This window comes from Dermacentor albipictus, chromosome 1 (assembly GCF_038994185.2).
Source record: "Dermacentor albipictus isolate Rhodes 1998 colony chromosome 1, USDA_Dalb.pri_finalv2, whole genome shotgun sequence".
Taxonomy (NCBI): domain Eukaryota; kingdom Metazoa; phylum Arthropoda; class Arachnida; order Ixodida; family Ixodidae; genus Dermacentor; species Dermacentor albipictus.
The window spans coordinates 243022338-243035597 of NC_091821.1; the positions used below are offsets into that span (position 1 = coordinate 243022338).

Here is a 13260-nt window from a genome sequence, read left to right on the forward strand (position 1 = left end):
TATGTAAATCCAAAGTGCTGGCTGGCATACAACTAGACATTTGGAGAAATGAAAATTTTGAAATAAGTTAGGGATTTGTGTCAACTCCGCGCTAACCACCTTGTTCCTTTTGTCTCAAATATTTGTTCGTCACTTTCAGGCAAAGCAGCATTTCTCCGCGTGAAAAGTAAGCATACCATAGCAAAACTGTACATGTCATATGCAGTGTGCAATGTTGTGAGGTTATGAATATCTTGTTTTTGTTGTTCCACACTGATTTGGTTTCCTTATCCATGCAGATGGAAACTAAAGTGTCAGTTGGAACGATTACGTGTAGAAAACGAGAAGTGTTAGCAGATGGACAACAACGTAGTTTATTTGTCCAGACCACTAAGGGGCAGTGCGGCACAGCCCTTTACTTTAACTATTTATGAACCTCCAAACCTCACCCAAGGTTGACACCTTTTCTATCATTGTGAAAATTAATGGAGTCTCTGCTTATGCAGTACTGTGGCAAGGAAACAAACTGTTGCCCTTCATAAAATCTGTTTGCTTACAAAAGATTATCGTAGTAATGTTTGGCAATAGTAAAACCACCAATATGGAAAGAGAGCACAATGTCTTGGCATCCAGGAGTCTTTGCTCGTGTACTGGGCATCTGCAGTTATTTATTACTGCAACCCCACACACAAGAGGCTTGGGACTTTCCATGGAACTTTGGTGTTAGGCATTAGGCGAATTGGGGTTAAATTTTCTGAACAGAACAGAGCTTCTGTTTCGAGCCTCCTTCCACTTGTTGGATGGAGAAATACTGTTCTGCTAATTAGGAAATAAAAAGCCAAAGTCTTGTGTTGATACATCAGTCACAGTAATAAGAATACTGCCCTTATTGGAACATGGAACCCATGGCCAGAAAACAAACCTATGACCTTTTGCTCAGCAGCAGAGTGCCACAGCCATTTAGCTGCTGCAGTGAGCATTTAATGAAGTGTACACAGGTAGACATATTAAGTGACACCACACAAGTGCATTATTTTGTGTTCAGTTCTTAAAAACAAATGACACTGCCGATGGTGTCAAGATAGCTATGACATAAGCCTTTGCATCATGTCCACACAAGCAACAATGCGTAAACTCATTGCTTCATGTGTTTATCTTATGTTCCTTTTTTGTTTGTTTTTCGTTATTATATGCCCTTGTAGCATACCCCTTTTGGAAAAGAACTTTTAATAGTGCTTGTGGCATTGTTTGCATATTGCAAGCTCTTTGCTTTGCCAAACTGGCTTCCAGTGTATGGTTGGCCTGCATTCAAGGTTTGCAAATGACTTCTTGGCTCAGTAGTTAGAAATAGCAAATACGATTCTCGATGAGCTTAGCAAGATTTCTTACAGCTGCACTTGAAACATGCAATGCTCCTTGTGTAATGATGTTCGCTAGGTACAGTCCCTCTCGTACACTTGACAGCCATGTACAGTCGTGAGCAAAAGTGGGGTGACCATGGCTCTGGGCGCGGGAGCAGCTGCGGGGCCGCTACGCGCCACTGGTATCTCGCGCCTTGCGCTCGCTTTGAGAATACCCCAAGTTACACCAAACTTCACCCTCGTTCTCATGCAGTTGCTTATCACGCTTGATAAATTTCTAGTGCACCGTTAGGTTGCTCTGCTGCTGACGGTCGCGGCAAAGGAGAGCGCGCATCGCAAAGCGCCTAAAGTCTCTAGGGCGAACTGCTTCCCTCCTCTTCCGTTTTCGGTGTGCCTGGACGGTTACACGTCGATGCCGTGCCTGTATTGGCATGCTGTTGGAAGGTATGGGTGGCTTCCACTCGACTTCCAAATCATTAGGTAGAGACGAATACACCGAGGTGTAAAATGCAAGGTACTGTGGATCCTCCCTTCGAATACCCCCTTTCGGAACCACATTGAAAACGTGTGGGGGCTGATCAAGAAGTAATTTGCAGCCTGGGATCTCTGCACAGCTAAGGCTGATCAACTGTGGACTGCCGTAAAACAAGAATGGAAGACTCTTCGGGCTCGCCCCGATGTTGTGTCATCACTATGATTCGATGCCGCTCTGAGCTGCTGGTGTAATTGCCGTTAATGGCAACTTCACTAAGTATTAGTTGAATGTTATGTTAAAATTTTTTGAACCTGTCAGTGCCAAACATTTTCAATGCTTATTTGAATGGGGTGTTCAAAGCGAGGATCCGCATTGCCTTGCATTTCGCACCTTGATGTATTCGTCTCTACCTAATGACTCGGTAGTCGAGTGGAAGCCGCGCGTGCCTTCCAGCAGCATGCCGAAAACGGAGGAGGAAGGAAGCAGTTCGCCCTACTTTCCCTTCAGACACTTTAGGCGCTTTGCGACACGCTATCCCCTTCGCCGCGACCGTTAGCAGCGAGCAACCGAATGGTGCACTAGAAATTAATTACGTGTGATAAGCACCCGCGTGAGAGCGAGGATGAAGTTTGTCGTCACTCAAGGTACTTTTGAAGCGAGCACGCGGCGTGAGATAGCAGCACCACGTAGTGGCCCCCGCAGCTGCTCCCGCTCCTGCAGCCATGGTCTCTCCACTTTTGCTCACGACTGCACATATTCTTTTTTGTAGAAAAGCAATCATGAGGCAACAGCTTTTCTTGTGTCATGTTTGTCAAGATTTTTTTTTCCCTTGTTATGTCATTCGCTGCAGTATGTGACAGGACATAAGTGCAGTGGCAAATGTCTCAAAGGAAGCCTGTCTAATACCCCTGTAATGCAGGCACCTGCGAACTCCATTTAACTCCTTCGTCTTTACATCAAAGGAGTTGTGCTCCTTGTCACATGGTCTCCCTTGCACCAAGGAAGTTAAATGGAGATTTCGGCGAAGGGAGTTCGGCAATGACCATTACGGCTGGGTGGAGTACTCTCGTTCCCAAATAGCGACAGCTGCGAAAAAGAAAACCACGCTAATAAAATCATCTTAACTGGCTCACAAATTTTAGCATAATTATTTTATTGCCTTGGTTTATATGCCAGGTAATTGTAGCTTTTAATTTGTTTTTGAGGATATAGCGCCTGTACCCTCTACACCAATGCTTCGCCATGCTGCATGGGGAAATGTCTTGCCATTTCTTTTGTTTATCCGCTTCGTCACTCATCTAGAAGCAGTTGAGCTCATCGCAAACACATGCACATGCACAATACACAGCATAGAATCACAACTTGAAGCGCACCGGTCAAACAATGGAACCCATGCTACCACACACGAAAGCAAGAGCACAGTGTGGCCAGAATCACTTTCAGCTTCACTATGCTTGGAAAACAAGTCTTGCGTTAACATACAGCAAACTTTCCTGCTGTGACTTTGTCAGATTACATACTGTGCTAAAAAAAGAAAAGAAAAAAGTACCTTTATCGGCAACTGTAATTGTGAGCAGTTGCACGTGAAAGTAAGCGCAGCAGCACTTATTCTGTCCCATGTGGCGCCCATCGAAAGCTCGCACTGTGCCATGTAGCACAGCTGCAACTCCATTGTCGTCTATCTCGATTAGGGAGTTTCATGTCAACGGAGTTCGCAGCTGTCTGTGTGACAGGGGTATAATATGTTCAAGTCAATAGTGGTGCTTGAATTTCTCTCTCCTTACTTCTTCCTGCTATACATGGCCCCATATCTGCCATAATTAGGCACTGCCATAGTGTGAACCATCTCATTCTGAAAAGTAAGGGTGTTTATCCATGGGGTGCAGAACATGCTGTGGAAGCACTAACTGGGCTACAGTGGTGCACCTTGGCTACAGCATGCACTTTGTAGTTCACAAATTGAGATGTTCGCCTTCAGCACAACAAAGACGACAACACTGTGCTCACTGAGTTGTTGCCATCTTTTTCTTTGTCTTTGTTGCTTTGAAAACTGACATATACAACTTATACAATGCTGGCAGGCTTGTGGTACATGGGATTGATGCAAACGCCACAACTGTAAGGTCACGTCTTCTGGTGGGAAGAGTGGTGCTGCTGAGAAGGGCATGTGAACTGCAGCTTAAACTACAGCTGTTTTTGTGTAGTATTTGTGCAGGGTAGTACTTTGCAGATGTGATCATCACCGCATGATCTTTGCACTGCACTTGTCTGTTTGCCGTGCCAAAGCTACAAAAGCTTGAAAGTTATAGTTGATTTGCCTTGTGGTGTATGTGGCTACAGCTGAAACATACTGAACAGTCCATAAATGGCACTTGTGATGCCAGTTGCTACAAGTTGTGAGAGCATTTTTTTGCCTTATCTCAATGTTGTATCCTTCACTTCCCTTACAGAAACGCACATCTTTGATGGCTTCAATTCGGTCTGGGCACTCAGTGGAGAAGACAAGGTTATGCTCAAGGTATTGTCTCGCACCAGTTGTGAGGGGGAAGAGCCAGTGTGTGCTGAACGTTTTTGAAGATACCGTCGAGCTTAGGGTGTGAACAGTGGTCAGATCAAAGTGTTTTTAGTCAGCTTTTGTGAATTTGAGCAGTGGGTTTTTCTATCCATGAGTGCATTGAGTGTGTGAATGTGCAATGTGCTTGCGTGTAAGTGTGTGACTTAAAAGTGACAGTTCTCCCTCTTGTAGTTAATGCCTCACCTCATCTTCCATCCCTCCCCTACCTAAACTTTCTGGCACAGTTCTTGTAATTTTTTTTGTTTGTTTGTTGAGAAACTGCAATTTGTTGTCGTTCATGTTAATGTGCCCGAGTACAAACTAGATTGCACTTGTATAAGGTGTTTCTTTTGTTGTGAAAGAGAAAGAGATCTGTTTAAAAATGCATATAAGATCAGTGAAACCTTTCCTTTCTGTTTTTAAAGCAGTTGCTTTGTAGTCCAGTGTTTGAGCTTGTGGCATTTAGTCTTGTCAGATTTTAAGGTAATTTTTTTGTATCCTTAAAATGAATAGGATAGTCTATATGGATATATGTATGTATATGTACAGTGTATATATATATATATACATATATGTATGTATGTATATATATATATATATATGTATAGCCTTGTTGTCTTGTGACAAGTCATGTCAAACTGAAAATTGAACCTTATATATTTTCTTGTTATTTAAAAAAGTACCATGTTGGATATCAGAGATTATTGATGTGTAAATATGATCGACCTCTCAAGCTGCAAGTCTTAGTGTGTGGGTACATTTTTGTTCGTTAGTTTTTAAAAAAATATTATTACTGTGCCTGTTTGCTGTAGCCCGGTCATTTGTTGGCAATAAAGGTTATCGTACCCTGCTGATATTAAGGAAGCTTTTAATGTGCTGCTTCTCAAAATTTTGGGCCAGGGGTAGGTGAGTTTGAATGCGCATGTTGCATTTGAGCTTACCTGTCCTTTCCTTTCAAACTATAATAGTATATCTAAAAAGAATGGAAATAACAAATTAATGCATACGATCTGATCTAAAGAAATTTTGCCAGCTGTGGATTGCCTCATACAGTTGAGCTCAATATAACTGGACATGCCCACCTGTCAACTTCCGCAATTTGTCCAGGAGCCTCCCAATTTTCATCACTCTTCCTGATTGTATGGACATTACTGTTAAAAAATAGCTGTTATCAAGAAGCACTAATTGCAAAAATAAACTTGCTGTATGCACATAGCTGCCAACTCTCCGTAGTGCTGTGCGGTGTACAGATTATTACCATTTTGTATGTTTGTACGGCTTTCACCATTTAGTGAAATATCTTCCAGGGATGGGACTTTCCAACTCGCGCGCAAAGACTGTCGTTGGTTAAGCCACATACAATAAAAAACCAGCTGATTTAACTACTGCAGTGCATCTGTCATAACTTGACACATTATCATGATGTCATAATGTGATTGAAAGGCTGCGATTTGAGCCACACAGTTAAAATAATTTCAGTATGTCAGGTTACCATCACAACACCTTTTGCTGAATCGGACACTATAGATAGGTGGTTAATACATGGCCTCCAAGATTGGCTAAGTGCCTGCGATGGAGTGTAAGTGATCTTGGACACCATGCCTTATAGTGCATTTCTGTGCATTGTTTCTCCATAAATGTCGGCGCTGGCATCAGTGCACCTTAGATGTGACATAGCTCACCTTAGACGTTGTGTCACCTTAGTTGTGACATAGCGTCTTAGTGCCTGCTTCATTATTTACGACGATCACAATTTTAATGATCATCATTTGTCCTGGTAGAATACAGGAAACGTTCACAAACAATAATGTCATCATCCTATCAAATGAACAATGTCTTGTTGCTTTTTTTGCTTGCTTCACGTGATCGCCCCTCCCTTCCTCTCACTTGACAAGTCTCCCCGATTTTTAGGTCGTGAAGTTGGCAGGTATGGAAATGTGATGACAGCAGCTGCATTTCATGTTTAGTTATGTAGAACATAGTGTGCCATGATATGCAGCATCCAGTAAACAAGTGTTTTGAGAAAGAATTGAAATGTGGACAAGTTGGTTTTGCTTCATTGTGAACAGTTTGAAGAGGAAAAAAAAAAAAACTGATTGTGACACAAGACAGAGCTGACTGAACAAAAACTGAAGCACATGTGGCCAGTATAGTGACCATAATTATTCACAAAAAACAAGTGCCACAGCACTTTTTGTACAGGCAATGTTCGCAGAAGTCTAAAAAAACACTGCTGGCTTACACGTGTCTGCTTCTTTACTGATATGGTGAGCCTTAATTATTTCGCATGTTATATGTGATGATCCCTGTGTATGTGCAAGATGCCAGTATTCTGAGAGTATGATATATACCAAACTTCTAACTTTGCTCTGATGATAGAGACAAGCATTGGTCTTCTGCGTATTCTTGTGCTCGTTATAGGTATACATATCAAAATTTCAACTGTTTTGATTTTTGCTTAAATTCGTAAGAACACCTGTGCTACTTATTGAACATTGCCTAGGACTCGTAAGAAAACTCCACTTCTATTAATAAAAGTTTTGTACCAAGTGGTTTTGATTTAGCTTCTTCAGCGAGATGTCGCAGTAAGTTGAGCAACACACTTACAGTGGTTGTGGTATTCATGCTTTATCACGCGACTGACAAAACACCAGGTGGAAGATTGGAATGATACAATGTGGACAACATTCATGCGATTCTTAAGTTGATATTGAGGACAACAAAAGTGTATTGTATGGATGTCTCAGTTAAAGTTACTCTTTTTCTAGCCTGCTAGATGAGACCATCAACATCAGTTATCTTCGGGGGAACATTGTGTAAATGTGAGGTGATCATTTTGTGCAATGGCCTATGTTTCTGCAGGCTTCATTAATGACAACACTGAATTAAGAGCTATTGCTGGTGCCGGGATGCCATTAGTGGCTCTGCAGTCACGTGACCATAGAGTTTGAGATGATGGTATGTCATCGTATGTAGCAAAACCTTGCTGTGGATTCTTAGTACTGAGGCCAAACTTCAGCTTCAACGTCAACAGTTACGTGGTTTTATTGTATTCGGTATATTTGGTGAAAGACCTGGCTCGAGCAGGTACACAAACATGTGCAGACTTTCCACGGTGCCCAGTCTGTCGGTACAAGGTTCGTTCAGGTCGACAGAACATTTCCCATATACAAGGCGGACAAAGGGAAGAGCGATGAGAGCCATATGTATGGAAAGCACGAAAGCATGTGCGAGGATTGGACTGATTAACCACTACAAGGAACTTGGATCATATCAGATTGTATCACACAAGCAGTTGGAACTTTCTGTCAGCACAAAATCTTAATAAGCATACAGACGAACTTATACGCATGTTTGTAGTAGTCGCCTGTGGACCCCAACAACGCTTCTAGAGTCGCTGTATATGCTCCCTATGGGAGCATAGTTGTGCAAAAGCCTGCCATCTCGCCCGCAATACGAACCAAGGTTTTGAAAGAAAGGCACATTAACAGGAGCTGAGCTCGTTTGGACATGAACGATCATTGTCAACCTGCGCTACCCCCATGCATGGTCTACCAGCTTTATCTGGGTCTAATAAGGTGGAATGAGGCACTTTTTTTTATTTTTCTTAAACAATTCTGATGAAATTTCTACATTTCATGTATTTTTAACAACTGACTTCAGAAATGCAATTATTTTTTACCGTGATAAATATTTTTTGTGATATCCGAAAGAGGATGTTCTTTGTTTAAGACCTAATAAGCTAATTAACAGCTACTTGCACGGTAACGTACAGCACGCTGAATCAATTCTGAACGTTCACCGTGTATTGTGAGCTATAAATCGCTGTTTTAGGCCATTTTTGAGTGAAGGTATATGCTGTCAAACTTAGTCATAAAATATGCCCACCATGATAGTAGAAGAATGTCATGTTGGGCATTTGTTATGACTAAGTTTGAAAACCTATAACTTCACTTCAAAATGCCTAAAACAATTATTTATGGCTTATAACATGCTATGAACATTCAGAATTGATTCTCTGTGCTGTACATTGCCGTGCAAGTTGCTGTTAATTAGCTCATTAGGCCCTAAACAAAGAACATCTTGTTTCGAATATAAAAAAATATTTATAACAGAAAAAGATTATTTCATTTTTGAGATCAGCTGGTGAAAATACATTAACTGTGCAAATTTTATTCAAATTGTTTTAAAAATGAAGTTTTTTGAAGTGCCTCGTGCCCCCTTAAGGACCACTTCATTACAAGTTTGCACATATGTGCTATGGTAGTTGGATTTCTTCTGAAGGAATAGAAGTGTTTCTTCTATACATTGCCTAGTGCTGGATCGTTGCGCATAGCCTGGTGGCGCCATCTCTCAAAACGCATGCCAACCAGCAGCCCTGAACGAGTCTAAAATACTAAAGAAGGTGCCTATCACGATTTTTACATTAAAAGAAAGAAAAATGAAACAGACTAACTTCGGAAGCGATTGTCTAGATGTTGGTCATCGATAAAAGCACCAAACTAGTGATGGTGTGGCACTGCCTTCACCAACTTTATTTGTACCTTAATGGTGGCTTCTTTTTGTTGCATGGCTGCTTTTGGAACCACGTGGACTACATTTGATTAATAAGGGTGCGAGCAATGGATAGAAAACAGATGCACAATAAGATGCGCACTTCTGGCTCCTGAAAAGGACCCATATACAGTTTCTCTAAGCACTTCAATGGCAGTCAGAAATTGTCTGCTTTATCTTGGAGCCGATCGCTGACAAGCTACTCGTACAAACACACCAGGAATAAGCTTTCTGCAACAGCTTGTTGCTTAATGTCACTTCCTTCAGTGTTGAATTTTTGTCACAGGCACACTGCCTAGGCAGTTAGGTCTAATTGGCACTGCTTCATTGGTGCACGAATGCCACTGCCGATGTGATAATTTTTTGTGATGGGAACAGAAGGCAGTTTTAAGTTCAAATCCAGGAGACACAACTACAAGGTTTAGAGTGGTGGAGCCGTGAGCATGCATGCACTTGCACCAATGATGTGTAATGTGTTTTAAGAACAACATAAACACACCTTTTGCTTTACCTGGTGGGATATTCTGTAAGGTTCCACCTAGTCAACTGTCCATTTCGGTCGCCGTTGATTGGCTAAAGCTGTTTGAGCAAGGAGGAGACAGGCTGTCTCATATTCGCTCGTATAGCTCCAGCCAATCAGTGGTGGCCGAAATGGTGAGTCAACTAGGTGGATTCTCACAAAATACACCCTCCTCCCTGTACTGGGGTTTAAGTTCAACTATATCCGCCTCTGTCACAAATAGTTCTTCACTTCTAACACAGCAGCCTTTCTTTTGTTGCGTTAGCTGCTGACCACAGCAGGAATACGTATTTGCCACCAAGAGATGCACACAGAAATGTAGAAACATTGAAGGCCTGGGTGCCACTTCCAACTTGTCAATGTTTCGACTCTTGTGTGCGTCCCCTTGACAGCACATATGTGTTTCAACAATTACAATTGTGTTTCAACATATGTGTTTCAATTACATATGTGTTTCAACAATTTCAACAATTGTTTTTCTCACTACAAATGTAATCCCACCCCTTATGTAACACCCCCTGAAATGGGGGCCTTTAAGGAATAAAACTGAACTGAACTGAACTGAACTGACCAAATTGGACAAGAAGCAGTTCTTCAAAACACAGCAGCTTGGAAATTTCTACCTTCACAAATGTGGTAAGGGCCTTTGTTTCCAAGGTCCAGAAGGTGTTCCTTGGACATTCAACTTTTGGCAAATAGAAAAATACACTGATAGCAGTCAGACATTAGTAGAACTGAATTTGTTTTGCAGGTGCAGAATTTTGTGCATAACATAACAAATTCACTGAGTGCCATTGCCAAGCAGCTTCAGGTGGGGGAGTCTGCAGACATATTTGTGCACTATGACACTAGGTACGAGCTCTAATGTGAGAAAAGTGGAAGACTGGATTACTTTTAACCATTTGGGGTTTTTTAACACGTGCCAAAAGCATGGTACATGTTTTTTGCATTCCAACTGTAGTGGAATACAGCCACTATGGCCAAAATTGAGCCTGTGACCTCTGCAGCAGAATGCCATAGCCACCAAGTCACTGCAGCAGATTCACTGATGAAATAACTATGGTTGTGTGCACAAAATTAATTTTCCTTTATGATGGTTTCAGCCATTGCGGTCAACAATAATCACATAATTCAAATAGAAAAAAATGAAGCCTTAGTCCAGCAAAACATTGACAAGATCTCTTAATTTTGTCAATCCAAGAGTGGTCAACATTGTCAGGGTTTTTATAGGATCCTGTCCTTGAAGCAGTGTATACCGAGACAGCGGTAGTTTACTGTTCTCATTGGGGTGGAGAGTTGGAAGAGGCAGGTGTTTTTGGAGGTGTGGAAAATGTTCATGCATATGAAAACGTAAGCACGAAGTAGTACGAAAACAAGGACGATGATTGGACGAGTGCTCGTTTTCGTACTGCTTCATTCATGCTTGTCTTTTTGTATTATTAACTTTACCAACTCGGCCAGCAGCTTATTCGCTAAGTGTGAAATACTTGGCCAGTGAGAAGTGTGAAATGCTTTTTTCTTGGGAGCAAGTGTAGATGTTATTGGAAGAGATTTGCAGTAAGAGTTCTTGTACCGTTAGCCTATGACTAGGGGCATTTCGGCAGCCAAATTTCCCTTATTGAATACTGAATATATTCTCATTTCTAAAGTAAAGAAATTTAGGCTGCCTGTGACTAGGCAGATTATTATGCAGAAATTAGCTTCTCCAAGCATTCATTCTTCAACCAATGCCTCTGTGCAGCAACCATATTCTCCTGCACCAGAATAATTCGTACAATCATTACTTGAATCATCACTTTTTACCTTGTGCACTACAGTAAGTGCTGTTATCCATTATAGTTGAATAAACATGGATACCTGAAAATTTATAATATAAAATTGTCAAGTCAAATATGAATTGAATAGTCCGTGCTGTTCAGGATATATATATATATATATATATATATATATATATATATATATATATATATATATATATATATATATATATATATATATATATATAGTGGGGTTCTCCTCCCGTGCTCTTGGGACAAAGGAACGACAACACAGTAGTGCGAACAATCACAAGGGCATTTATTGCACCTTTCATAGATCAATGCCTGCTAGCTGAGTTGCTATCCACAAAACATGCCGATGGGCGCGCGACAAATCTAGAAGTCCCGACTCACCGCGACCGGATAGCGAGCGAATATGTTCGCCCCATGCTGGATCCCAACGTCTGGTCGTTCGCGTGTACGGTCACGTGAACGGTGGCGCGTTCCAAGGCGGCCACGCGAGGCGGTCTCGCAGAAGCATGGGTCGCCGCGCGCGCGAGATGTCCACGCTGTTCGCCGACCCGCCGGGAAAGAGCCTGTTCTCCCCTGCGCCCCAAGTAACCCTGCCGTGAGGCGGCGTTAGCAGCGCAACACACGCGCCATCTCTCGCACTGCGCCTCAACCACATCGACCGCCGCGGGCATCACGCAGGCCGCGCGGCGAAGTCGGATTACAGGAGACGCGCCATGCGGGAAAAACATATCAGGGGACGCGCGAGAGTCGCGCATCCCCACAATATATATATATATATATATATATATATATATATATATATATTGCTGCTGGTGACCACTTAGCAGATATGGGTGCCTAGACAAAGACAAATCACCATTGCAATACTGGACTTCTAAATTCTTGGGACCAGCCACAGTGTGGCCCTGAAGCAAGCCTTTGCACACGAAAAGTGGTCACAGTCAGCTAGGACAGTGTCAGTGTGATCGGAATGCACTGCATGATACAAGCACAAAGCACTTTGCCTACAGGCCCATGCTGTTTGATGTCATTTGCCATACCTACTCATTTTGCTATCACAGGCAGTTTTGTGGACATGCATGATGCACTTGACACAAAGGCGTAGTTCGACGGTTTGTTATATAGGACAAAAAAATATATAGGGAATAATTTGAAGTGTCAGGCTTCGACATAAACAGGATCAGCTGTTGTGCATAGTACAAAGAAATGTTTTGGCTGCATGTAAATGACCTTTCTGAGTCTTGTGTATAAGAAGGTATGCATTGTAGTTATGATCGTGCATCAATGGCCCGTGTAAAATCCACCATAACAATGGCGGTTAGGTTTTTATGCTGCTGCAAGGCAACTTTAAATTGTGTGCACTCTTTTATTGAAAAAAATATTGGGCCTAAAATTTTTTGCTGTTGGCAAAAAATTTTGGCCGAATATTTGACCAATAATTTGTTTCTTGCTTTAAGCAAACATTTGAGCAGATATTGAATTATTTTAGTGAATAGCACTGGTAATAGAATAATAGTATAACGAATTCTAAGTGGATAACGGTACTTTCAGTAGAATATAGATGCCTTTAGTGGACGTTCAGTGGAGTAAGAGCCATAAGTACCTCATTACAACTATGTGCAGTTAGTAAGGCTGTTAGAAGACCCTCGGACTGAGATAGCGAAAGCAGCTGAAGGCAGTGTAGCCTATACAATGAAATACTCCAGAAGTTTGGAGTGATGACAGGAGTTCTGTAGGCACAGTTTTTATATTGAAAAGCACAGAATGGAACATGCATAATTGCAGCTATTGTCACCACTGATTGTCCAGCGTTCTCATTTAAATACTGGCACGGTGTGATACGATGGCTCTGAGGATTAGGTCTGTGTGCTGTCGACACTAAAAGAAATGTAGAGAAAGACAGGGGTATGTGCACATTTATTTATAAAAGCCTGCTGTTAGTCCTGCTGTTGTCAAATTTCAAAGGATGTATGCTCAGTTGCTTTCTTAAAGGAGCCCTGAAACACTTTTCTAAGAAATCGTAGAAC

At 41.8% G+C, this 13260-nt stretch overlaps 1 protein-coding gene across 10 annotated transcripts in view; it reads left to right on the forward strand.

Moving 5' to 3' along the window:
• LOC135901610 (mucin-2-like) overlaps positions 1–13260 on the forward strand; it is a 76848-nt gene that overhangs the window by 43998 nt on the left and 19590 nt on the right. For 8 of the 10 annotated variants that reach the window (XM_065431456.2, XM_065431461.2, XM_065431459.2 and 5 more), the window contains 2 exons: positions 140–166; positions 4266–4333. In XM_065431456.2, the coding sequence (XP_065287528.1) occupies positions 140–166; positions 4266–4333 (95 nt within the window). The remainder of the gene's footprint in view (positions 1–139; positions 167–4265; positions 4334–13260) is intronic. The other 2 variants (XM_065431462.2, XM_065431466.2) reach the window with 1 other exon arrangement.